Genomic DNA, 22228 nt, shown 5'->3' with positions numbered 1-22228 from the left:
AAAAAAAACAAGAGAAAACCAGGGAACAGCAACGCCCAACACCAGGGGTTAAATAAGTAGTGTTAAACTTTGCCCCGCTCAAGACCCTCAGAAAGGGCTCCAACACCAAACACAGCTGTCACAACAGCCAGGGGAAAATGCGAGCTTCCCGCACTTCCGAGAGCGGAGAAACCTCCTCCTTTCCCTACACCTCTGCGCCCAGCCAGAGAAACACAGCCCACACCTGCCAGGGACTGACATGGCGGCGGCGCCCTCAGCGCCCCGCGTGGCGCATGCCCCGCCGCCGCCCGCCCGCGGCGCGCTCTGACGCGGGGAGCGTAAACAAAGCGGCGCCCTGTGGGAAGAGGGAAGCGCTACGTGCAGGAAGGGAGAGCCTCCATCTTAGGCGCTCGTCGCGGCGGCGGGATGGCGACGGATGGCCGGGAGGAGAAGGGTATGTGGAGGTAGAGAGGGGGGCAAGCGTTAGGCCCCAGGGAGGGGGAGAGGCTCAGGCGGGGGCCCGATCCCCGCCTGAGCTTTCCCCCCCTCCCCGGGGCCACCTTGGAAGCTGGTGCTGGGCCTTCAGCCCGGGAGGCGTCCGTCTCCTCCAGGGGAGCGGAGGGGCGGCGGGGTCAGGAGTGACCCTTCGAGGATGATTTTTTTTTTTTTTTTTTTATTGCGGAAGCGCTCGCTGTGTTTTCTCGGGGGGCCGGCGGTAATCGGGCCCCTCGTGCTTTAGTGTCCCGGCAGCAGCGGGCTCGGGGCAAGGTGACTCAAGCAGCAGGAAGAGGGAGAAGTTCGTGGGCCGTAAGTTTTACATCATCGACAGCGAGTTACTGCAGGTTGTGTTTTCGCAAAAAGATTTTTTTTTTTTTTTTTTTTTTTTTTTTTTTTTTTTTTTTTTTTTTTGCTACTTTTATTGCGGCTTTTTGTTTGTGCATAGATCGCCAGGCCGTTTTGCTTTGGGGGTTTTTTACGCGGCTTTCTGTGGGGGGATGTAGTTACTTTAGTAAGCAGAAGCTGGTGTTGGAATCTTACTTTGCAGTCAGCTCTGAATTCTGGGCACTGAGGGTAAATAAATTTGAGTTAGAGGAGTCGGACGATTTCGGAGTCATTACTCTGGAATAACAATAATCTAGGGTAATTATTGTCGAATAATAGAATCACAGCTCTTACAACTGACTGCCGCTATCCACGGAAGCCGAAGTGATCTGCATGTTATCTGTGAGATTATATTAGTCAGTTCTCACAAAATAGCCTCTTTAAGAAGCAAAACCAAAGTTAGGTGTAGCAGATTGCCGTTTGGTCGTTAGTGCAGAGAGTTGTGGAGTTATAAAAGGGCAAAGTATCACTAAGGTATTGTGGCTTGGATTGCGTTCATTTGGATTTCTGTGGAGAATAATGCTTCCTGTAAAGCCTTTTGCAGGATATGTGTCTGAAAAATGGCTTTGTCCGAGTGGTAAAGGTTTGCTGTCTGATATTTCTTGTGAAGCTGTATGACATGGAAAATTCCCAGTAGATTTTCTTAGAACTGATAAATAAAATTATTGGTGGTGCTTGATTGACGGTATTATTGTAAGATTGGAATATGATCAGGTTGTGTCAAAACAGATCTGATCACCCACTGTGGATGAGCAGTGAATTTGAAATGTTTGCTGTTGTCATCTATACATTTCTATTCATATAAATATTTATCCAGTTGGCCTTAATTTTTTTTTGTGTTTGTTAATCACTGCCAGTAGTCAAATTATATTTTTTCTGTAATTTGTTTTTAATTATTTATCATGTGAAAGGGGTTATTTTGACTGAATAACAGGTGTTGATGCACATTTGCAGCCGAACTGATTTCTGCTGTAAGTGCTCCCACTGGAAGAGAAATGCTGTTTTACAACTTTAAAAAAGCAGAAATAAGGCTTACAGACCTGTTTGGTTTGAAATCACAGGGACTTATTTCTTTTGTGTGCCAAATCAGATTTTTGCTTGGACCCTTCCAATAGTTCTAATTCTCCTGGCCAGCAGACGAAATGGCCTCCCAGGCTACCTTCCTGCTATTTTGGGTGAGTTAAATTTGTTCATGGAAGGATCCCACAAAAGACAAACGGCAGGCGAGCCCTGTCGGGAGTATCTGTCACAGAAAGAACTCATTTGGTTCCTCCCTCTTCAGTGGTGATAGACCATAAAATATACCTGTCCTCTGCCATTTTTCTGTTTCTGCTTTTGTGCTTTTCCTGATACTTCTCTGAGATAATTTAGCTCTTCAGGTTGAACACTGACAATGGCGGTTCAGTGAGAGGAATCATCTCGTGCAAGTCAGTCAAGCAGCATATCCACTGCAAGACAAGAAGCAGGCTGCTAAATAAATCTGGAGATGTGTTTCTAAACAAATCAGGTCAATGTGCATATAGAAGGGGATGGAGGAACTCATCCTGCTCCTGTCTTCTGCACCCTTTTTAAGGTTCCAGCTGTAAATGAGGCCCATCTAACCTGGAAGGGATTTAGGAGAGAGTGTGTATCAGGCTTGCATTTTCTGTTAAATTTTCCTTCTCATTTACTTCTGAATGAGCTGATACAGGAGTCTTTTAGCACCTTTCAATGCTGCTGCAGTAGGTAGGTTAAATGTAGTTTACTCAAGTATGCTGCTTTCTCACCAAGAGGGAAACAAATTTAAGGTTCAATACGTGTGATTTGAGACGGATGATTTGTTTAATTTTCTAATCTCAGTGCACCTCTTTTTCATAAAAAAAACCTTGTGCTCTAGACTTGCCAAGCTTCCTATAGGCAAGCAGAATTAAAGCCAGGAAATTGCATCCCATGTTTGGCAGTTGCACAGCCATGAATCTGACTCTCATATATTTATCAGTCAAGAATATTTGCTGTGGATATATATCTACAAACATAAAGAGCTGTTCCCAAGAGAATTGTGATGCAAGTTTGTAGTGCTTTTAAATGCCTGCTAACTGTAAACTGCCAGAGAAAGATTTGATCCACTTTTCTCTGCACCATTTCCTTTGCATTAGAGGCACCAACTGAGCAGTCTAGGGATCACTTCTGCATTCTCTTAGCATGGAAAATGTGGAGAAATTCCAGCAGGAAGTTAGTGCACTTGCTGACTTAAGATTTGGTAGTATATAGTAGAGAGACAATTATAATAGTAAATTTTTTTATATCTATCTATGTAATGTGGATTACGTTTGGGTTTTTTTTTAATATCAAGCTGTAAATTTTATTTGTGGCTCAGCTCAATATTTTGAGATAGACAAGCTGCCAAACTCTGGAGGAGTTAATTAACCTCAGTTTCGTGCAGTACAGTAGTCCTTACCTGTGTCTGCTACACATATTGTAAACCAGCTGAGTCCTTGGAGGTTGCTCTGGTTTCTTTTTCCTAAGCACAGAAAAATCACAAAGTGGAAAGAACTAAGAATTTTGGAGAGACTCCAAAATTAATACCTTTTTTTATTTTTCCCTTTGCATGTTTAGGGTTAGTTCACTCTTCTTAAAGTGCTTGGAATATAGATCTGCTACTCTAAAGCTTGTGACTCCTTCTTATAGAATTACCATGTATCCCTTTTGGTTTCAGGTGAAGTGAAACAGCCAGAAATAGTGACAGATTTTAAAAGTTTTATGAGCAGGTGTGGTCATTTACTGCTTCTGGCATGAATTTTCTTTAACACTTGCCCTTTTGGTCAAGTTGTGGAATTTTTTTCAGAACAGCTCAGAGTTAATGATGCAGCAGAAAGTACTGCTTTCCCCATTGTGTTTTTTTCTATTTGTAAGTGAACCACAAAACCCACCATTCTAACACAGCAATGACAACAAAATTAGTGGAAGAGAGATAATTCAACATGCAAATTTCAGAACTTTGCAGAGATAAGGGTCCCTCCTCTTTACTAATGGCACTCAGACTATTTCCTTGTCTCCCTTTTACTAAAATTTTATACAGACTTTTATGCTCAGCTTTCATTTGTAGGTCAACTTTCCTGCAAAGCTTTTGTGACATGAGGAGCCAACTTGTGACATGAGGACCTTGTTTAGATGTCTAAATGCATCTTGTGACATATTTTAATTCTTTTCTTTGCTTTGCCTGATCCTTCCAAATGAAAGTGTCGAAATAAATCAAGATGATGTCAATTTTTGCTTCGTTGCAGATCTGTAGCCCTGAAGGAAATGTTTGGGTTTGTAAATACTAGTTCTATAGTTTACATATCCAGACTTTTTATGGTTGGTTTTTACTTTTTTTGTGTATTTTCAGATGGTGAACTGAATGTTCTGGATGACATTTTAACTGATGCTCCTGACCAGGATGATGAGTTGTATAACCCCGACAGTGAGCAAGACAAAAGTGAGAAAAAGGGTATGTGTCTTTGGTAGTGGATGTTCCGCAGGAACATAAGTGGTAAAAAATGTCTCTCTTATTTCAGTTAGTCTTTGAAGTAGTGGATTTTATAACTTGATTCAAAGAGTGAATGAGTTCCAAAAGTCTTTATTTCATGGGCATGTGCTTTTTCACCTGACCCTCCAAGCAAACAGTCAAATCCATTTCCTTTTGTCTCAAGAGCAGTTGCTGAGTCTGGCTTGTTCTGAATTCATTTGCTATTAGAAAATGACTGTCCTTTTTGACTCAATGAAGTGAGATGGAAGTGGAGTAAAGGGGTTGCAAAGTTTGATTCCAGCTCAGTTCTTGATTTGGCTTTAGGCCAATCCCATAAGCAGTTAATTTAGCATTTCTATGTATAAAATCTGAGAAACACGTACTTCTTGTGAAGTAAAATACATGTTTTAGAACACGAGCTGTTCCTAAGAAACAGTTTTGAGTGTTGCTGCAAAGCCTACAACTGGAAGATGTTCCTTATGACTGCAGCAGGGTAATTACCTAAAATAGAGGGAGAAGAAGCCTCTGTACAGTTTTTGTTTTGATATTGGAGATAATACTGAACTTGATATTTCTTTCTACTTAAGGATCAAAAAGAAAAACTGACAGGATGGAAAATGCTGAAAGCAAGAGGCAAAAACCTTCTGTGCATTCCTCGAGGCAGATGATGCCAAAGCCTCCCAGTTCATCAGTTAGCAATAACAAGAGAATAGTGAGTACGAAAGGAAAGCTGGTGTCAGAATACAAGACCGAGGAGTATCAGAGATCTGACAGAAACAAGCGCCCAGATGTCGATCGGAAGATGCGAATGTCAAGCAGTTCCAGGGAACCTTATAAAGTACAACCAGAAAAATCTTACATGAGGAAGAGGGATATTGACAGGAGGGCAAAGTCTTCTACACCGGATGGTTCAGAGGTATTAAGTATTCTTGCTGCCTTATAAATAAAGCAATTTTATGAGACTTTTGTAAGGCACGTCCTCTTAGGACTGTGTGTGCATCCTGACAATGTTATATGACTGCTGATTCACTTTTTCTTTAAACATCAGAGAATCAGGCATGATGTGGATAGAAGACCAAGCAGATCTAGCCATTCTTCTAAAGAAGAGGTGAACTCTGAGGAATATTGTTCAGATCACGAGACTGGCAGTAGTGGTTCCTCTGAACAAGGCAACACAGAGAATGAGGAGGAAGGAATGGAAGAAGAGGAAGATGATGAAGGGGAGGAGGATGAAGAGGTGGAAGAAGATGGGGAGGAAGATGAAGAAGAGTATGAACAGGATGAGAGGGATCAGAAGGAAGGAAATGACTATGACACACGGAGTGAAGCCAGCGATTCTGATTCTGAATCTGCCTCTTTCACAGATGGGTCAGTCAGATCTGGGTCTGGTTCAGATGCATCAGGTAGGCAGCATCTTGCATGCTAATGTGAAATACCTTGCCACTGAAAGTTTGACTACTTTGAAAAATGACCACTTCCTGTCCATGCCAAAAGTAAGCCGTGGTAGAAGTCAGGAAGATGTCAATTATGAAATACCATAGGCAAGGAAAAAATGTACTAAAGTGGAAAGTGGTAAAACAAAATTGTGGATATCCAGATTACTGTGTTGAAGATTAATTGTATTCTTGACTGCTGTGGCCTTGCTGTTCAATGCTTTGAAACACTAAAATTAGTATTTTCTTGGGTATCTAATGGCTTAGTTTTCCAAATTATTAATTTTAATTCAGTGTTGAGCTGCTTGGTATCCATCTAGATGAGTGACCAGGTAGACTGGTGTAGTAAAACACTATGTCCTTGGGGAAAGATAGCTGAATCTTAAATAATGACTGTGTTCAGCATAGGAAATCTAAAACTAAGTTGAAATGATTAGTTATTAGGGCAAATTTAGAACGAAATAAAAGCAGAAACTAGAAACAATTGGTTTGTATTTGTATGTTGTAACTGGTCCTGACTTGAAGATGTGAAGCAGTAATGACGTAAATACTTTTGGGTTTGGCTGTTCGTTGTTTGTTTTTTCTAGGAAAGCAGCTTGCAATCCTGTTAAGATTCCTATTGTGTATCTTCCTTGTCTGAAGTCTCCATAGGTGGTCATCCTGCTTAATATGCTGCCTTTTTTAGCTCTGCTCTGCTGTATGGAATTAGAGACAGCAAGGTGTAACCTAAAGACAAGTGAAGCTGTAGTAACTGTTCTAAAAAACTCTGTGGTATAACGTAACACTTTCTTAAGAGTGGAAAGAATTGCCTGTGTGCCACAGTGTTTTGTTTTCCTGTCCCTTACTGGTTTTGAGCTCTGAGCAAATGAGCTCGTATCACTATCACTACACAGTTTGTGCTAGATGTTGCACATTTGGGTGAAGGCTGGAAAGAAGCGCTAACCCACCCTTACTAAAAATAATAATAAATTGTCTCTAAACATTGCACAGATGTACAAGATTTTGTGCCATTCATCTTCCTTTTTTGAATGAAAAGCTTGAGTAACTAGCATTTGCTTCTACTGTGCATGATACTTTTGTGGCAACAACCACAATTTTAATGTGCGAGCCAAATGGTAACTTCACTTTTACTGATTCTATTTTCCTGTCTCATTACTTTTTAATCTCAACTTCGCCTGTGTTTAAAGTATGGTTTTTATTTTTTATGGTTTCTTTTAGATGAGAAAAAGAAGGAGAGGAAGAGAGCTAGAGGTATCTCTCCAATTGTTTTTGACAGAAGTGGGAGTTCTGCATCAGAATCATATGCAGGTATTCTTCCCTTTCGTTGCTTGTCATTGTGACTTGCATCAAATCTTAATGTGTAATCTAAAATAAATGTAACTGGCTGTAGAAATTTATAGAGTATGTAGCTTTGTATAATTTGGTATTGACTTCTGGCATGTTGTGTGTGGATACCTTCAGGGGGAAGTAGGCTTTCTTGTTACTTTAATGCTATTCTGTTGCTTAAGTGGAAATTTCACTTTTTTTTATTTTTTTTAAACTTGGAAGATGATGATTCAGTGACTAGTTTTCTGAGTAGGAAATTGTTCAAATATTATTTTAAAAAAATAAACCCAAATCAAACAACCCAAAACTGAAACAAAAAAAAAAAAACCAAAACAAAACACTCGTGCACATTGAACAGTATTTTTTGTGTGTGTGGGTGCGCGCCAGAAAGCATAATTTGTCATGAATGAAAATTGTATGGGACAAGGCTGTAGAAATTGTATATTATCTCTATTAAGGCTCAATCTGAACAAATGTACTTTGGCTAAACACAGGTTCAGAAAAGAAGCATGAGAAATTATCATCTTCCGTTCGTGCTGTCCAAAAAGGTATCATTTAAATTTGAATTTTTAATGCATGCCCCATAGCAAGCCATTGTCTCTGTTGATTAAATTACCTGTAAGTAGTGATGTTCTGATATAAATCAATTTGAGCACGTCATTGTTCTGAGCATGATAATTGAATCTTGAGCTACTTTTGCATGTTTTGAGAGCAATATGCAAAAAGTTCAGTCACTGTGCTCTTTGCAGAGGCAGCAAATTTAAAAAGGAAGTCCTTAAAGCTGCAAAGAGGAACAGCATTCACCATTCTCTGTTGAACAGTTTGTGCTTGTTACGAGTGTTATCCATCATTTATGCAAAGATCTTTAAGCAAGGAAATAAGTCCTACGTATCGGAACATCACTGAATCATGCTGATTTTATTTTACTTTTTTCTTTACTTGGATATCTGAGTTTTAGTTTTGATTTGGTTTCCCCTGGCATTTTGTGCTCTGCAGCTTTGACTTTAAGTTGGGTGATTGACTGTGTTAATACATAGATAGGAAATGGGTGGGGATACTGTGTATTCTGAAGGAAGCAAACTATCTGTACTCAAAGCAACATGTTTGGTAAGTATTTACAGTTCAGCTTATTTTGATACTTTGTTTTCTTTTCAGACCAAACAAGCAAACTTAAATACATTCTCCAAGATGCAAGATTCTTTCTCATCAAGAGTAATAACCATGAAAATGTATCGCTTGCTAAGGCAAAGGTATGTTGTATTTTCTTCAAACTTATCTCTTTGTCCGTTTTCAGACACACCCACCTTAGTTTGGGAGAGTGTGTAGTTGGATGCATTATTTTCTTTATCGCTTGGATCTCAGTAGATGCAGCAACAAAAGTTACTGCACCTTGGTTCTTTGGCTTTCACTGTAATCTAGAAAAGGTCCTAGACCACTGGCCATTTATCTTGCCAAGAATAGGGTTAAAAGAGGCCTTAGGGTCTGTTTGATAACATACTAAGCCAACCTCTGTCGGGAATGCTGGGGTGGTATTTTCTCCCATCCATCAGCACCTCTGTTCCTATTGCTGTACTCTGAGACGGTTCAGAAGGTTGTTTGGCTTTTTTCTAATGCTACATGAGTAATTTTGGTCAGGTGACTCAGGATCTGAAGCCTTACTATGGAAATGTATGCCTGGCAGTGCTGGTGTGAGTGAGTTCTTTGGGAGGGATTCCAGAGCACCAGATTTCAGCCTTTGAGGAATTGCACTAGGTGTCTACTGCACCACTTTCATGGTTTTGTATTGGCATGTGTTCTTTGGAACAGATCACAGAGAAAATATTTGTTACACAATATACATAGAGTGGGTGATTCTGTTAATGAATTCTGTTTATAATTTTATAAATCAGGATGAAAATAGCATCAAAATGATTAAACAAATCTCAGAGTCCTGGGCATGTTTGGTTCTCACCCCTCCTTCCAGCTTTGAAGGTGCAGTGAACAGCATTCTGACTGGTGTTTGCTTTAGCTTTGTAAAGGAGTCTATCCTTTTTTGTGCTTTGTCCACGTATGGAGCTGCAGTAGTATCCTTGTTCCTGAAGTTATTGGAGTGGATGCTTTGTCTCTCAGTGTACAGGCATCAGTACATTGATGTTGGACTTTAATGAAACTCACTTTTGTGGTGCCAGTGTAATAGGTTGTTCAGTTCGCAGCAGGGCTTTGCAAGCAGCCAAAACCCATGTAATCTGACTGAAAGCTAGCAAAAAACCCAAATAGTTCTCTGGTGGCTATAATGAATTACCAGATTCAGACAAACACTGATCTGAGTTCAGAGTAGGGCATAAATACTTACCATCACTAAAAAAATGCAAGGGAAGGAACGTTAACTTTGGTATGTGTATCCTATTCTGAGGCTGAAGCTTGTTTACCCAGAAAATGGACAGAGAAGTAATTCAACAAATTGTTATTCTATACCTCAGCTCAGCTGGTACCTTAAAACAGGTTGGGTTTTATTGTGCATGGCTGCAAAACAGCTGGTGAAATGGAAGAGGTACTGTTTAGTAGTAGGAGGAGATGTGTAAGGCTCAACAAAGTGATTTGAGTTGTCTTGCCAGTTTAAAGTGTTACTTCAGTGTCTTTCATGTTGCTGGCATTTCACTGAAAGAATTTTAAAGTCTACAAACTGTCCTCAGCAAATCTGCATACTGTACTCAAGTCTACCTGCCCACCTTTTAGTATTTTTCTGTTGGTTTTTCATAATTCCTGTGTGTTATATAATAAATAAATTCTTTAAGTCACTTGAAACATATGTGAAAATTCCACCCTTACTATTTTTAAGTTAGCTGCCCATCATTATAATTACAATGGAAGTATTATGGATGGTCTAAAGGCATCTTCAATGTTCAAAAAAAGATTGAAAAGCCAGTGTTTTAAGTTGTAGTACAAGGCAGGCTAAAATATTTCTTGAAGGAAATTAATTTAGCAATAAGTTTTTCTTTCTATTATCTTCTACTCAAGTACAACATTTTGGTCTTGTTTTCTTCATCTACATTATATATTTATGTTAGCTAAATCATTTGAGATTAACTGTTATGTTTTGGTGATGGGGTGGGTGTTTTTCTGTTTTAGGGAGTATGGTCAACACTTCCAGTGAATGAAAAGAAGCTTAATGCTGCATTTAGATCAGCAAGGAGTGTTATTTTGATATTTTCCGTAAGAGAGAGTGGCAAATTCCAAGGTAAGGAAAAGTGAACTATTATCAAGGTAAGTGGAAAGAAAGTTTTACATGCAATAGCCTTTCTGTTGTATCTTTGTTACAATTCATACAAAATCCTTTAGGGTTTGCAAGATTATCTTCAGAGTCCCACCATGGAGGATCACCTATACATTGGGTGCTGCCTGCAGGAATGAATGCAAAAATGTTGGGAGGTGTCTTTAAAATTGACTGGATTTGCAGGTAAACAATTGTGCATTTATGTTGCTGTTAGTAACAAGGCATTATAATGTAATTTCTGTGTGTTACTCAAGTGCCAACAGCATACTTCTGAAACTTGATTCAACCAGAGATCTGTCCTCACTGCTCACTTGAATAGACAGCTGTGGATGAAAAAGAAAAAAAAAATTCACGTAAGGACAAATCTGTTTTGACCTGACGGAACAAAGAAAATACTACCGTTCTGAAGCAACATATGAGATAGTGCAAGTGTTGCATAATGTATAGGTTGTGAGCAGTATGTTCTTACAGCAAAGATTTTAAATCTCTATTAAGGAAAAAAGTTACAGCAGTCCTGTGAAACATATTGCATGGTTGTACAAGTACTTTGGACTGTCAGAAAGACTGAATAGAGGAAAAGCGAGACTTTGAATTAGAGAAAAATCTGGATTGGAAAGGTCCTCTTGAAGCTATTGACTCCCACCTCCAGCTCAAAGCACTTCTAGCTTCATAGTTAGGTCAGTGCTCAGGGATTTATTTCAGTGTGTGCCAAGAGCTACTACATATGAAGACTGGTCAGTGTATTCACAAGCACAATCTCAATATTGCACAGAGACCAATTATTCTCTTTTAAAAGAGGGCCTGTCATAGTACAAGCTATATTAGTTACTACTGGAATAAGTCAAAGTGAAATCTTCAGTTACTAATATGTAGAACATAAGAATATGTTCAGAGACCTGGCAGTACAAAGAATAACAGGATTATTTTATATGTAATTTCCTGCTGTATACATTTTTAATTCTTTTCTTAATAAAAAAAACCGAGGCAAAACTATAAATGGTGCCACTTGCATATTTAGGCGGGAATTGCCGTTCACTAAATCTGCTCACCTGACCAATCCTTGGAACGAACATAAGCCAGTAAAGATTGGACGCGATGGACAGGTTTGTTAATTCTTGTTTTTTTTCTATAACAGACATCCTCTAGTGCTTGCTTCCAGCTTTGAATGTGCAGGAGATCAGGAATGTTTTTATAGCAGTTACTTGGAGTAGAGTGCTGTGGCAAAGGCACTTTGCTTCTTTCTAATGCTGTTGTGGAAGAAGGAAAAGGAAACAATACAATGCCAATTCTGTTGTCATCTGTATGATAAACAGTGTTTGCTTAAAACGGTGTGGTATTCTGAATTTGAAATGTGATGTGCCTTGCATTGTATAGTGTGCAAACCATATAGCATCAGGTTTTAAGAAAAAGGTCTGGTGTTTCCAGTTGCGCTCTGCATTACATTTTTTTAATATGTACTATATTGCTTAAGGCATAGACTCCCATTATAGAATATATGCTAAGCAAATTTTAAGTGCTCTTTGTCTTCTCAGACATACTAGAGTGCAGGTATGTTGCTGCTGCCATCATGTACCCACGCTGTGGGTAAAATATCAGGTTCTGCTTTTTTAAGACAAGGTGGGAGGTAATCTCCATACTGTATGGAAAATGTCAACTCTGTGTTGCATTGTTTTGCCCACAGATATGTTTGCTTTGCTGTGTAGCAGGAAAAAAACAATAGTTTTGGTCTTGTTTTTAGTTTAGTGTGAACTTAAAAAATAGTATTTCAATTAACTTAGTTACTGTTAAATGGCAAGGATTTTTTTTTTAATGTTTTGTTTACAATAGACTTGCAATCTGGACGTGGGTTTCAGCTTTTTTCATCCAATTACTGTACTGTTATGGTCTGGACAAGCATTGCCTGATGCTTGGTCTCCCTGCTTTTCAAGTCTGCTTATTTCCTGAAGTGGTTGTCATTTATCCATTTATATTTGCACAACTATGAATGGATCTCTCTTCTGAGGACACATACACTGAAAATCTGCCTGTACGATATCATTTGGGAAGGTGTTCTGCAGGCCTGCAGTCACCAGTTTGAAGAAGCACTTTTTGGGATTGTTTTGCACCTGGCTCCTGCTAGATTTATTTGATGGCCCAAGTTCTTGTACTGGAAGAGAGAGTCAGCAAGTTCATGTCTGTCCCTTTCTCCTCCAGACAACTTGTGGTGTCTGACGGTCCCGTTATCTCCATCTTGTTCCCCATATCCCACATATTTCACTTTTAATCTAGGCTGGAGGGACTTGACCTTCTCAGTCATTGCATGTAGGAATTGTTACACTCATTCAGTTATTCTTGGTGCCCTGCTTGGACATTTTCTATTGTCGCCGTATTTTTTGAGATGCAGGGGCACAACTGCACCCACTACTTAAGGTGTGGGTGGAACATGAACTTTCAGTGTGATACAATGACTTCTGTATTCAGTGTTCCTTTCCTAATAACCCTGAGCACACAAACTGCTTGTTTTGACTGCGGTCAGACCTTGAGTTGGTATTTTCATGGACCTGTCTACCATACAATGAAGAGCTCATACAGAGTGGTAGTAGTCAACTTCTTCAGGCCATGGCTTTATATGTGAAGCTGGGATGGATTTTTTTTCCTACGTGTGTCACTTTTCTTTCTGTAATAGGTAATAATTTTCTTTGTGATGAAAAACAGTCCTCTGATTTTATAGCAAAACAGCGATGTGGCCAGTATGTCTCATGGGAAGATATGGTTACCCAAAGTGTTGGACTATTTTATGAAAATTCTAAGTAGTACCTAAAGAGTGAAAGGTAATGTAAGTGAATTTTGCTGTCTGTAGTGATACTGCAATCTCTTTGAAGTGTCCTCTTTTTTTTTTTTTTTTTTTTTTTCTTAAATGTCTGTCAGTGTTTTTTGGGGAGAGTTTAATTTCTTCAGTTTATAAACTACTACTGAACTTCTAACTAATTCTAGGAAATTGAGCCGGAATGTGGAACCCAACTTTGTCTTCTCTTCCCTCCTGATGAAAGTATTGACTTGTATCAAGTCATTCATAAAATGAGGCACAAGAGAAGAATGCACTCACAACCCCGATCAAGAGGACGCCCATCCCGTCGAGACCCCGTTCGGGACGTGGGAAGGTTAGAAACGTTCTTTGGACTGATAATAGGCACATGTGTCAGAATAACGTGATGGAGGAATGTGATTCGTCAAAGCTTTCCCTGCGATAAAGAAGAGAGAAAATCCTCAAATCAAGCTGCATGGACAAGTTTGTGGCTTCATTGAGGATTTCACATGGTTCCCCGGTCTGTCATTTTTCAAGAGGAAAATGGGGATCTTTGCTTTTGCAGAAAAAAGCTCTTAAAGTTCTGTCTCTAGTTTAGACTAGATCATTTATTGAGCTAATGCAACTTGTAATGCTAGCTGTAGGTAAGCTTGGCTTGATTATGAGCAGGCTAGATGGAGAGGAGGAAATATTTATATGCCAAAAATGTGTTAATATCTTGTAAAAGCCTTTTCTTTCAGGTGTGTCTCTGGATAAGCCTTATCAAATATGGGACTTTTATAAGGATCACTTAGAATTTTTCAGAAGATGCCGCCTCATTTTGAGGATAAAATATTTAAGTTATTTTGATATTCAAGAGGAGCATTATTGGGACTGTTTCAAATTGTGTCACCGTGATGTGTTAACCCTATTGCCAAATATTCTCTAACATGTAACCACTGAATTCACACATCTTGCTGAGCTTCTGAAAACAGTAGGTTCTTTCCAAAAGGGATCAAGTGGCCCTTGGAGACCCGGCAACAAACCAAAAAGAATGGCTGTTGCTGTGTCTGTATATACAACCTTTCCAGATGCTGGCAGTACCTGTGGACTTAAAGTATTTTTAGAGGATCGACATGGTTATTGATCACTGCTTTATGAACTTAACATCATTTTCCAGAAAAAAGGGGGTATAACTTGTTACAGAATTGGAGAAGTCTTTGCAAAGAACTGATACTAGCCCTTCTGCCAAACACCTTTTCCCCGTGGTAGCCACTTTGCATACAGACTGATGTATGGTTTGGGCTGAAACCTTTGGTTAAGTTTCCTTTTTGTGGAAACATCCTGTGGTAGGTACAGAGCCCCAACAAGAGTCCCCATTTCCTTGAGCTTAAAAAAAAAAAAGGACACTAACGAGTAGGTAGGAGGAAACCTGGCAGCGCCCCCTTATTTTTGGCTTTAAAGGACTGAACACCAAGATGGCTTTTGGAGTTAAGCTAAGAGGTTTCCAGTGCAATAAAGTATACACAAGTGAAGGTTTTGCAATGGACTGCAAACTATACATATAACACCACCACACCTTCTCGAGCCTGCCAGGGCCTCCATTTATGTATGTGGCTTACAGCTTAAAGTCAGTAGTTGGACTACTATATGAACTGTTTCTATCATATTTTATACCGGTCGTAAATGCACTCTCAAAACTACAAGAAAGCGGTATGTTTATTCTTTACACCAGCTTTTATTTTCTTTGATCTGAATTTGCTGTAGATGCAACTGCTTTGGTTTTTGGGCTTTTTGCTCATACTAAAGAATCTGCTTCCATTTTAAAAATCTTGGTAACTGGGTATGGTGGGCTTTAATGATTGAAGTTGGGGAAGGGAGGGAGAAGTCAGTATTTGTTACTCAACTGGCAAGTTGCACAGTAATTAAGCAATATAAGAAAGTGTTATTGCTCTTGTCAAAAGAAATTATACTGTTGGGGAGGCGGAGGGGGGTGAGAAGGGAATGGTTTTGTAGCTGCTTTGCGTTTAGAAACACTGCTACATTAGCACTGGAGTCTCCCAGTATAGTAATGTTTATGTACCTTGGAGCAAAATAAGCAGCCATTTGTCAGCTCTTTTTTGAGCCTAACAGCAACTGGAATGTAACTTTATAAGGAAGAGCAGAGTTCTTAATATCTCTTCTGTCAAAGAGCTGTTTTTATAGAAAAGAGCCCTAATTATTTTAATTATTAGGAAGCTTGAGCATTATTAAATTGTAAAATGCACCAGTGCATTGCTAGTAAGTTGCTTAGAACAGAAATCATTAGAAATAATATAATTGGCCTATTCAATTAGGAGAGTCACAGTTAAAGTTGCAATTTCACAAAGCATGCAGAGTTTTATTTATAAATGCTGTGGAAGTAGGCCTTTTCTAGAATTCTTTACCTGATACCTATTAAATGCAGTAGTCTTCATACCCTCAGTCTGCAATGTTCTGTGAAATTCTTTGTTGTCCAATAGGTGTTTCAAAATGTAATGTGGGAAGTGTAATGTTAATGCCTAAGTTTGAGTTGGGTTTAGACAAATTTGTTACCTTTTGTTTGGGATGAAGATACAGTTCAGTAGAGTTCCTTCCTTAACTACCAAAATTCCTGTAGACAGAAAGTAACAGTGGAGTGTATGTAGTTGAGCTATTTCTGATTCTTTCAGTTCAGATTTAAAGCTGTAGAATATTTTGAAGCAAATAGAGTTGAGAATGATTACATTGATATCCTGGGCAGTTCAGACTATTCCTGTGAGGTATTCTGCTCTGACAAATGCTCCAAGCAACCTTGTTTAATCTTTGATATCTAATTTGTGTGTAGGCGTCGACCAGAAGATTATGATATTCATAACAGCAGAAAGAAACCAAGGATTGACTATCCCCCTGAGTTTCACCAAAGACCAGGTTAATATCTTACTATGAAGATTTGTGTGCACCAATTCAAAGTGTTTTCTCTTTTAGCATATCCTTGTTAATTCAAAAGTAAAATACTGATATAACTTGGATATAAAAATGTAACTTGTTCCAAGTGCTGCCTGCTGCTTTAACCCACCTCTCGAGGAACTCAGTGACACTGTTTCACTGGTTTGAGAGCTGAGTTAACCTAGGCTGAGCCCTTTCTAAGAGCCTTGAATTGTGTACATTATTGTGAATGATCTTCTCAAGTGCTGTGTTAATGTGGGCACAAAATTAGATCTGACCTACTTGTCAAGATGCTAATGAAAATGTTTGAGAAATTTCCACCTGGGAATGTCAGCTGAGACTGCATGACAAGTAGCCTTTGTGTGGAGCTGATGCTAGACATTCAACGGAATGTTTTCAGAGAGAGTTTTTTTTACAAGCTTGACATGAGTTAGGGAGGAGGATGCACTGCATTTTACAAGAGGATCTAATGATGAAGGGAAATTTGTTGTTCCCTAGAAGGAAGTGTTTGCAGTGGTACTGCAGCAACAGCACTGATCATAGTGCAGCTTTTTTTTTTTTCCTTCAGAAAGCGGCTATTAAAAAATTGTTACTTTTAGTCTACCAAATTGTGCTTCACATCTCTTAGAAAAGCGCATTCTGCTATTTCAGTTGTAGATTTCTAAACCTGTTCAGAACATGCCTGTATCTGTCCAGCTTGTCTGCAAAGACTGCATTCTTTCATGAAAAAAGTGTTGTTGCTGCTCTGCATCTTTCTAAGACCATTGTTTAAAAAATAGAACAAGATTTTTAAAAAATAATGAAAGTCGGAAGCACTATTTTATTTTAGTGCGAGCATGCATGATGTTTTGCACCATTCTACTGAGCTCTTAAAAGGGATTTACTGAAGCTGTAAGAATTCTTTGCCCTGTGGGGCTTTTCCAGGTACTTTCTAGTTTGTTTTTAATTTCCTGTGTAGCACTGTGTCCAAAACGTTAGGAAATGATCTTTAGGGGTTGCCCAGATGAACACCTTCTACTGAATATACAGTTAGAGAGTAGTAACAGCCACATGCTAAATGCCTGAAGACAGCACTCTTCAAATTCATGTGGATTCCTAATTCAGTTGACTAAATTTCAAGTCTTTATTTGCACAGTTTCCCTCTTGCATATTTGTTTGTACTGGGTGCAAGTTCTTATGGGTTTATTGATGTAACTTTTTGTTATTACATTATACTACTTGTCTGCATCGTCTCTTAGAAGCTGTAAGTTTTCAAGAGTTATTTTAAAAGTGAGGGTAATGGCAGGTAGACATAATTTTGTAGCAAGCACAAAATGAAAGGACACTTTCTAATGAATATAGTTTTTAAGATCGTTCACTTGAGACGGTAAATTGAATTAATACTGCTTGATGTTCGAACAGGGTATATAAAGGATCCCAGATATCCCGAAGTAGACAGGTAAGGTGTGTTCATGTTATTAATTTTATGTCCTGGTAACTTGTCTGCATGGATAAGTTGGATTTAGTTCTACAAATTTTTTATTCCCAACAGACGATTTTCAGGAGTTCGACGCGATGTATTTTTAAATGGGGTAAGTTGTTGCATGCAAATTTTTGGGCAACTTTGTATTCAGCTTTCTGCATTTCCAAAGAACACTCAACACAAATTTTAATATTACTGTCTTTCATTTTAGTCCTACAATGATTACGTGAGGGAGTTCCACAACATGGGACCACCACCACCATGGCAAGGAATGGTTTGTGTCTTGTTGAATTTGATTTTTCTCCTTAACATACAGCTTCTTTTTGTTTCCTCCAAAAGGAGCCTGGCATATTCAGTGTGCTTTCAACTCTTCGCTTTTCCTAAAATGTAGCTTTTGCTGTAACAGTGTAAAAAATTTAGGAGAAAAATACTGATAAGTAATAAGTACTTTGAAATTTACTTTCAACAGTAGTCTGGCATTCTTAGTAAGCTCTGAAGAAATAGCAGAACCCTCCTTTAGCCTAGATGGGAGGGTGTGATCACATTATGTATCCTGCTAAATGTTCATGGTAATTGGCTCTTGAACAGCAAATGCATCAATCAGGTGGACTTGTTGAAGAGGCTCATGGAATGGGCTGCTGGGCTCTAGTGTTGGGCAGTGGCTTGCTTTTGGCTATGGCAATGAAGCATGCAGGAAACTAGCAAAATGTGCTGCACAACCTAATTAAAATAAGTCTTCCTGTATTACAGCCTCTACTGAAATGCACTTTTTTTCCCAGTAAGATGAGCAGATACATGAGTGTACATATCTACAACTATGTAGATAGTTCACTTGTACAAGTTGTGGCCTTTATGTCAGGAGATGTAGTCAAAGTGAGGTTATTTTGGTTATATTTAGTAAGTCTGGCCTGATTTTGCACAACTATAATGAGTCTTTTGGCTCTTGTTTGTACTGGCAATGAGCAAAAAGCAGTGCCAGATATAGAGATGCTCCCTATAGCCTCTCATTTTTGTCAGCTGAAACACAATTCCTTACAACTGAAGGAAGTAAACAAGATTGTCAGATTGGAGGGAAAACAGTTTTAAACAGTTAAGCCTCCAGAAAATCCGGGTTTTTTTTTGTTTTTTTTTCTACTCCACTCTTCTGCGTGCAGTCCAAGTAGTTGTCCTAGAATCCAGTGCTTCCATTTACTTTCTTTGTAACAAAAATGCAAGCCAAGATATTTTGGTACTATGGCAAAGGAAGACTGTGCTGATTGAAGAAATGGGAGAAATCAGCCAAAATAGTCTTGTTTAAAAACAAAACAAAAAAAAAGGCCTAGCATTTTGTCAAATAATTTGTCTTGCAAATTTTTTGGTTTTTTATTTAGAATAGAAACCTATTCATAAGGAATGAGTATGACTTGTTTCTATAAGAGCTCACTTGTTTGGACAGAATTCACATTCTATATGCAAAGGTTTAAAAAACCCAAAACCAAAACTGCCACATTTAAGTAGCAGAAGTAGCCAGATGCGAAAGGAAGGGATATTGGACTGTGGGGAGGGTGTTTACTAGACTTCCCCAAGCAATGGTAGAGAAGGAGTAAAGCATGCCAGCCTAATGGAAAGTAGACTGTTGTTCAGTTAGGAGGCTGTGATCAGATATATTTAGATGATGTTTTCCATCTGAATGATGCACTCCTTGTGTGCATTCCTTTGCTTCAACAAACTTCCTGTAACTTTCTTGTAGCCACCGTATCCAGGTATGGAGCAGCCACCACACCACCCTTACTATCAGCACCATGCACCTCCACCTCAAGCTCACCCTCCATACTCAGGACATCATCCTGTACCTCATGAAGCGAGATACAGAGACAAACGAGTAGTAAGTGTCCACACAGACAGAGGGGATGCAAGTCTGCAGGCTGAAGTAGGAATCTGGGGTCCAGGGGTAGCCTAGCCTGAGCTTTGTTGGCCATGATAAACAGCATGTTTATGACCTGCATTAGAGTTCCTTGGAAAGATCAGTTTAGATTGACTACACACTTCCAGCAAATTTGATGTCTCTCCCTGGTGACAGAGAGGTGAAAAATTCTCATACTCTTAAACTGAGGTGTATGCTTAAATTGGTTTCCAGCCTGTCCACCTCTGAACATTTTCACGCTGAAGCCCAGTTTGAATAAGGACAGGCCTGTAACTTTGCTTGTGCTCATTGACAACAAATTACTTTATCAGCAGAATTTTGTGTTTTAAAACTTCTTACAGGCACATCAGAAAACAGGGTGGATTATTAAATATCTGTTAGCTGCCTTGAAAGGCTCCTTAGCTTTCAGGTCTCTTGCTGGTGTCTGGCATTTGAACCCCAGATTCTGCACATGGATGCTGGACAGTTTGTTTGGGTTTGCCTTTTTTTGAATACTGGACTTTCTGAAGAGTTACAGCCAGCCTTATCTATAAGGGAGGGAATTCTCATCTGGGAAAAAAAATAGCAGAGCTGTCCTTTCATCACAGCACGACTATGACATGAGAGTAGACGACTTCCTTCGTCGCACACAAGCTGTTGTCAGTGGTCGGAGAAGCCGGCCCCGGGAGAGGGACCGAGAGCGGGAGCGCGACCGGCCTCGCGATAATCGGAGAGACAGAGAACGTGACAGAGGCCGTGATCGGGAAAGGGAGAGAGAAAGGATTTGCGACCGGGACAGAGACAGAGGTGAAAGAGGTAGATACCGAAGATAATCTATCTGGAACAGTGCTCACTTGAAACAAAAAAAGCTTGTATTTTTTTGTGTGTTTACAAGTAGTACATTTTATTTTCAGCTGTCTACTTAAAGTTCGTTGTGTAGAAGGATTTATAATGACCCTCTCTATTCCAAGCATGCAGTGAACTATGAACTGGAAAAACTCAAATAGGCCAAAAATAAAATACACAAAGCTGACACTCAACTTCATGTTTCTATTGGAACTAAGTTGGAAGTAGCTAAGAATGTAGATATTGATTAATTCTCGATAAGTGTTCTACTTAGTGACTTCATTCTAGGTTTTTGAATACTGATGGATAACTGCCTTTTTTTTTTTTTTTTTTTTTTTGCTTTGATGTTTTCTTCTGTAGTTTCATATGGTTCGATGGGAGAATGCTGCTATCAAGTATGCAAATACTGAAGTATGATCTCTTTTTCTTTTTTTTTGACGGTATGGCAGTGTTGTAGCAGCCTTTTTTCCAACCCTCTTTCCCCCCCATTTTTTAACCCTGTCTGTGAAGTCAAGTGGTTTTTTTTTAGTCTTCAGTAAGAAAAGCAATATTAAGAAGACACTATTGATACCTAATTTTTAGCTTTTTTTAAAAATCTTCCCGTATTCAGTAACATTTTGGTCAATTCTCTTGTCTGGTCTCTTTCCAAAATGTACACATTGCTTGGAATGTTCACAACCTGCGTGCGTGGAACCAGAAAATATTGCTGTATTCTACATTGCTACCATTTTTTTTTTATATAAAAATAAATTGGTAACTATTGAAATGTTTAAAACTGCATGTCAGGTTTCTTGGTTTTCTAAGCTTGACAGCTTTGCTAGATTCCAGCAGTTCTAGGAAAAGATCTTTGTTCAGAAATAGTTCAAATGTTCTTTGTGGTAAGTGAAATTGATCTGAAGCCTGAATTTAGGACAAGGACTGTTGATATGAAAGGTAATTGCATTTCTGTTTCCATAGTGAAGTAGCCAGTAACTCCTGCAGCTCATCAGAGTTATTAGGGCCCTACATGTTCAACTTAATCATATGGTCTTCAAGCTGTTGAGAAGCTGTCCTCAGCCACAACGTACCTGTCTCAGGAATGTGTTAGTCCTGCAGTATCCAGAGTCTGCACATACGTTCTTTGTAGTCATCACTTGTTACTTCTCTTAAATAAGAAATATTTTACCTAAATGCCAATGGTAAAACTGTGAGGGGAAAAAAAAACTTGTAGTGAAAGTTCTTCAGTTTGTCCAGCAATTTCCAACTTTCCAAAACTTGTAAGAGTAGCACTGCTTTGGTGGACTTCTTAAACTTCCTTCAATGTCTTCTCATGTAAAAAATCCAGACTGTGCTCAGCTCCACCCTGCTGGGTGCTGCAGCTATTTTTATAAAAGGCAGTATAGGACTGGCCACTGTGTGGCATTTGTGGAAATGTGTTTTTTTGATCTGGCAATAATTTGTGCTCTGTTTATTTTAGTCTACAGTCACAGTAAACATCTACATGTATTAAACAAAAAGTTAGACCTCCAATGTACAAGTATGTTTGGATTCTTTAAGCAGTACTAGAGGCTGAATATGTGTTTAGGTGGTACCTCAACACAGTTTATTGTGCACTGAGTGGTAATGCCTGCTAGCTGGAGGATTAGATCAGTCTGTTAGATTTAGAATACATTCTATGTGTAATTGGAGAAATGCATCACAGACCACCCTCATACTTTGATATCTTCCTCTGCATTATATACAGACTCTAAAATGAAGAGGAGGTTTTGGTTTTGGTTGAGCTTTTTTGTTTGGGTTGGTTGGTTGTTTGTTTTACTTTTTAAATTCAGTACTAGATAAGTCAAATTACTCTGAGTAGGTTACAGAAATGAAGCACCTCCTTACAGGGACTGTGGTGCATTTTGTCCAGCTTTTCCCATCTATTCTTTTTCCAGTGTCCTTTGTTAGCCCTGTCTGACCAATACCTGTGCAGCATGCTGGGAGACTTGC

At 39.0% G+C, this 22228-nt stretch overlaps 1 protein-coding gene across 4 annotated transcripts; it reads left to right on the top strand.

The window, feature by feature from the left end:
* Positions 1 to 307: 307 nt before the first annotated feature.
* Positions 308 to 21769, top strand: YTHDC1 (YTH N6-methyladenosine RNA binding protein C1). 4 transcript variants are annotated; one of them, XM_053976883.1, is made up of 18 exons: positions 308 to 433; positions 4229 to 4330; positions 4936 to 5264; positions 5397 to 5751; positions 7000 to 7089; positions 7602 to 7655; positions 8263 to 8357; positions 10216 to 10324; positions 10426 to 10543; positions 11379 to 11463; positions 13334 to 13500; positions 15970 to 16052; positions 17472 to 17508; positions 17602 to 17641; positions 17744 to 17806; positions 19262 to 19396; positions 20023 to 20230; positions 20621 to 21769. In XM_053976883.1, the coding sequence occupies exons 1-18, from the start codon at positions 406 to 408 to the stop codon at positions 20668 to 20670; spliced, it is 2148 nt and encodes a 715-aa protein (XP_053832858.1). In that variant the 5' UTR covers positions 308 to 405; the 3' UTR covers positions 20671 to 21769. The 4 variants fall into 4 exon arrangements, with proteins under 4 accessions (XP_053832858.1, XP_053832860.1, XP_053832859.1 ...); XM_053976885.1 differs by lacking the exon at positions 7602 to 7655; XM_053976884.1 differs by having other exon boundaries at positions 20023 to 21769.
* Positions 21770 to 22228: the final 459 nt, after the last annotated feature.

Source organism: Vidua macroura, chromosome 4 (assembly GCF_024509145.1).
Source record: "Vidua macroura isolate BioBank_ID:100142 chromosome 4, ASM2450914v1, whole genome shotgun sequence".
NCBI classification, from domain to species: domain Eukaryota; kingdom Metazoa; phylum Chordata; class Aves; order Passeriformes; family Viduidae; genus Vidua; species Vidua macroura.
The sequence above is the reverse complement of the archived record's forward strand: the minus strand, read 5'-3'. Positions and strand labels throughout refer to the sequence as shown.

Coding starts and splice junctions, on each gene's coding strand:
- YTHDC1 (XM_053976883.1), top strand. CDS start 406: ATGGCGACGGATGGCCGGGAGGAGAAGG. Junction 7,090..7,601: donor TGCATCAGAATCATATGCAG/GTATTCTTCCCT, acceptor GGCTAAACACAG/GTTCAGAAAAGAAGCATGAG. Junction 13,501..15,969: donor CCCGTTCGGGACGTGGGAAG/GTTAGAAACGTT, acceptor ATTTGTGTGTAG/GCGTCGACCAGAAGATTATG.